Source organism: Solanum pennellii, chromosome 7, assembly GCF_001406875.1.
Source record: "Solanum pennellii chromosome 7, SPENNV200".
Classification (NCBI taxonomy): Eukaryota; Viridiplantae; Streptophyta; class Magnoliopsida; order Solanales; family Solanaceae; genus Solanum; species Solanum pennellii.
This window is the reverse complement of record NC_028643.1, coordinates 51,277,048-51,280,849: the sequence shown is the minus strand read 5'-3', so window position 1 is coordinate 51,280,849 and position 3,802 is coordinate 51,277,048. Positions and strand designations below refer to the sequence as shown.

At 45.7% G+C, this 3,802-nt stretch overlaps 1 protein-coding gene across 1 annotated transcript in view; it reads left to right on the top strand.

Moving 5' to 3' along the window:
* The window catches only part of LOC114078010, a 6,255-nt gene that overhangs the window by 762 nt on the left and 1,691 nt on the right, over window positions 1-3,802 (top strand). The window contains exon 2 of the mRNA XM_027918506.1: window positions 5-563. Within this exon, the coding sequence (XP_027774307.1) occupies window positions 5-563 (559 nt within the window). The remainder of the gene's footprint in view (window positions 1-4; window positions 564-3,802) is intronic.

Sequence of the window (3,802 nt, the reverse complement as noted above, 5' to 3'; positions counted from 1 at the left end):
TCAGCAAGATAGAGATTATAATAGAGGCCAGCATAAGAGGGCTAGATCAGTAGATTATCCTGACGAGTTTCGAAGCGGGCAGTCTCAGCAGCATGTTAGATTTTCTTCCCAGCCAGCACAGAGTGCACCCCCACGTTTCATGGGTAGGGGGTTCGATCGTATGGGATATTCGGAAGCTGGTCAGAGCTCTAGGGCGTCAGGGTCACAGATGGGCAGGGGTTTGAGCCAGTCGAGGCCACCTTTGCCTCGGTGTTCTCGTTGTGGTAAGTCCCATCCTGGGGAATGTCGTTGGGCTACAGGTGCGTGTTTTTCTTGCGGCCGTCAGGGCCATACTATGAGGGAGTGTCACCTTAGAGGTAGTGCAGGTGGTATGGCACAGCCTACAGGGTCCGTTGCTGGTTCATCTTCTTCTGTGGCTATGCGCCCTACGGGGCAGGGTATTCAGGCGCCAGCAGGCCGTGGTAGAGGACGTGGTGGAGCTTCCAGTTCTAGCGGTCCCTCAAACCGTATATATGCTTTGACTAATAGGCAAGATCAGGAGGCGTCACCTAATGTGATCACAGGTATATTATCACTATTCTCCCGAAGTGTGTATGCATTGATAGACCAAGGTTCTACCTTATCATATATATCTCCCTTTGTTGCTAGTAGGATCGGAATAGAGTCTGAGTTGATAGAACCATTTGAGGTAGCTACACCTGTAGGAGATTTTGTCATAGCTACGCGAGTATATAGGAATTGTTCAGTAGTTATATATAGTCGTCGTACCGTAGCAGATCTAATAGAGTTAAATATGATTGAGTTTGATATTATCATGGGCATGGATTGGTTGGCTGCTTGTTATGCTAATGTTGATTGCAGAGGAAAGATAGTTCGATTTCAATTTCCAGGGGAACCGATTATAGAGTGGAAGGGGAGTACAGTATCGCCGAAAGGTAAGTTCATTTCATACCTCAAGGCCGGGAAGATGGTTAAAAAAGGCTATATTTACCATCTGATTCGGGTGCATGACATAAAGGCAGAGGCACCGACTCTTCAATCAGTCCCGGTAGTTAATGAATTTCCCGATGTATTCCCCGAGGAACTTCCAGGCCTTCCTCCAGAACGGGAGATAGAGTTTACTATAGATGTACTGCCAGATACCCAGCCTATATCTATACCTCCTTATAGAATGGCACCTGCTGAGTTGAAAGAATTGAAAGAGAAATTGAGGGATTTGCTAGAAAAGGGCTTCATCAGGCCTAGTACGTCACCTTGGGGAGCACCGGTACTGTTTGTGAGGAAGAAGGATGGGTCGCTGCGGATGTGTATTGATTATAGGCAGCTGAACAAAGTAACAATAAAGAACAGGTATCCCCTCCCAAGGATTGACGATCTATTTGACCAGTTGCAGGGTGCAAAGTGTTTTTCAAAGATAGACTTGCGGTCAGGTTATCATCAGGTGCGGGTAAGGGAGGCAGATATTCCAAAGACGGCATTCCGGACCCGATACGGGCATTATGAGTTTAGAGTGCTGTCTTTTGGGCTGACTAATGCTCCAGCGGTGTTTATGGATTTAATGAATCGAGTATTTAAACCATTCCTTGATATGTTTGTTATTGTATTTATAGACGATATTCTGGTCTATTCACGTTCAGAAGAGGAGCATGCAGACCATTTAAGGACGGTACTTAGGGTGCTTCAGCACCAGAAGTTGTATGCTAAATTTTCTAAGTGCGAGTTCTGGTTGACTTCAGTGGCATTCTTGGGGCATATTATTGGAGCTGATGGTATTCGGGTAGACACGCAGAAGATTGAGGCGGTAAAGACTTGGCCCAGACCTACGACACCTACTGAGGTATGCAGCTTTCTGGGGTTAGCAGGATATTACAGGAGATTCGTAGAAAAGTTTGCCTCAATTTCAGCGCCTTTGACAAGGCTAACTCAAAAGGCAGCCAAGTTCCAGTGGACTGATGCTTGTGAGCGAAGCTTCCAGCTATTGAAAGACAAATTGACTACAGCTCCAGTCCTAACTCTTCCGGAGGGACCAGACGGCTATGTTATTTATTGTGATGCTTCGGGTGTTGGGCTAGGATGTGTATTGATGCAGCATGGCAAAGTTATAGCCTATGCCTCCCGACAGCTTAGGAAGCATGAAAAGAACTATCCTACTCACGATCTGGAGTTAGCGGTCGTGGTTCATGCCTTGAAGATATGGAGGCATTATTTATATGGTGTCCATGTGGACATCTATACAGATCATAAGAGTCTCCAATATATCTTTAAACAGAAGGAGCTGAACTTACGACAGAGGCGGTGGTTAGAGTTGCTAAAGGATTATGATGTTGATATTTTATATCATCCAGGGAAAGCGAATGTTGTAGCAGATGCTCTTAGCCGTAAGTCCATGGGTAGCTTGACAGATGTACAACCAGAAAGGAGGGAGATGGTTCGGGAGATTCAGCGGCTATCCAGCCTTGGAGTCCGTCTGGCTAATTCAGAAGATAGTGGAGTTTCTATTCGAGAGGTTGCTGAGTCCTCAATCATAGATGAGGTAAAGAGACACCAATACAAGGACCCTATTCTGGCACAGTATAGAGATGCAGCTCTTCAAAAGGAAAAGACCCCATTTAAGGTTACACCTGACGGAGTGTTACGATATGAAGGCAGATTGTGTGTACCCGATATTGCGGGGCTACGACGGCAGGTTATGGGAGAGGCACACTCTGCCCGTTATTCTATTCACCCAGGGTCAACGAAAATGTATCATGACCTCAGATGCTTATATTGGTGGGATGGCATGAAAAAGGACATAGCGGAGTTTGTTGCTCAGTGCCCGAATTGTCAACAAGTCAAGATCGAACATCAAAAGCCTGGTGGATTATTACAGGAGATAGAGATCCCGACTTGGAAATGGGAGATGATTAATATGGACTTCATTACAGGCTTACCTCGCACTCAACGGAAGTATGACTCTATATGGGTTATTGTAGATAGGCTGACGAAATCGGCCCATTTTCTTCCAGTCAGGACTACTTATTCGGCTGAAGATTATGCGAGGTTATATGTCAGGGAGATAGTGAGACTTCATGGGGTTCCCACGTCCATTATATCAGACAGAGGAGCTTAATTTACAGACAACTTTTGGAGATCGTTTCAGAAGGGATTGGGGACACAGGTGAACCTTAGCACAGCATTTCACCCTCAGACTGATGGGCAGGCTGAGTGTACTATTCAAACATTAGAAGATATGTTGCGGGCCTGTATTATTGACTTCAAAGGTAGCTGGGATTACCACTTGCCGCTCATTGAGTTTGCCTATAACAATAGCTACCATTCTAGTATCCAGATGGCACCGTACGAGGCCTTATATGGGAGGAAGTGCAGATCACCCATTGGTTGGTTTGATGTTGGCGAGACTAAGTTAATAGGGCCGGATGTGATTCAGCAAGCTGTTGACAAGGTGAAACTTATTCAAGAAAGATTATTAGCGGCCCAGAGTCGACAGAAGTCATATGCAGATAATCGGCGTCGAGATTTGGAGTTTCAGATTGGTGACTGGGTATTCCTGAAGGTATCACCCATGAGGGGTGTGATGAGATTCGGCAGGAAGGGGAAGCTCAGTCCGAGATACATTGGGCCTTATCAGATTGTTCATAGGATAGGCAAGGTTGCCTATGAGTTGGATCTACCATCTGATTTAGAGGTGGTACATCCAGTCTTCCATGTATCGATGCTACGTAAATGTATTGATGATCCCTCTAGAGTATTCCCCGTAGATGATGTTCAGGTAACAGAGGAGTTGTCATATGAGGAGAAACCC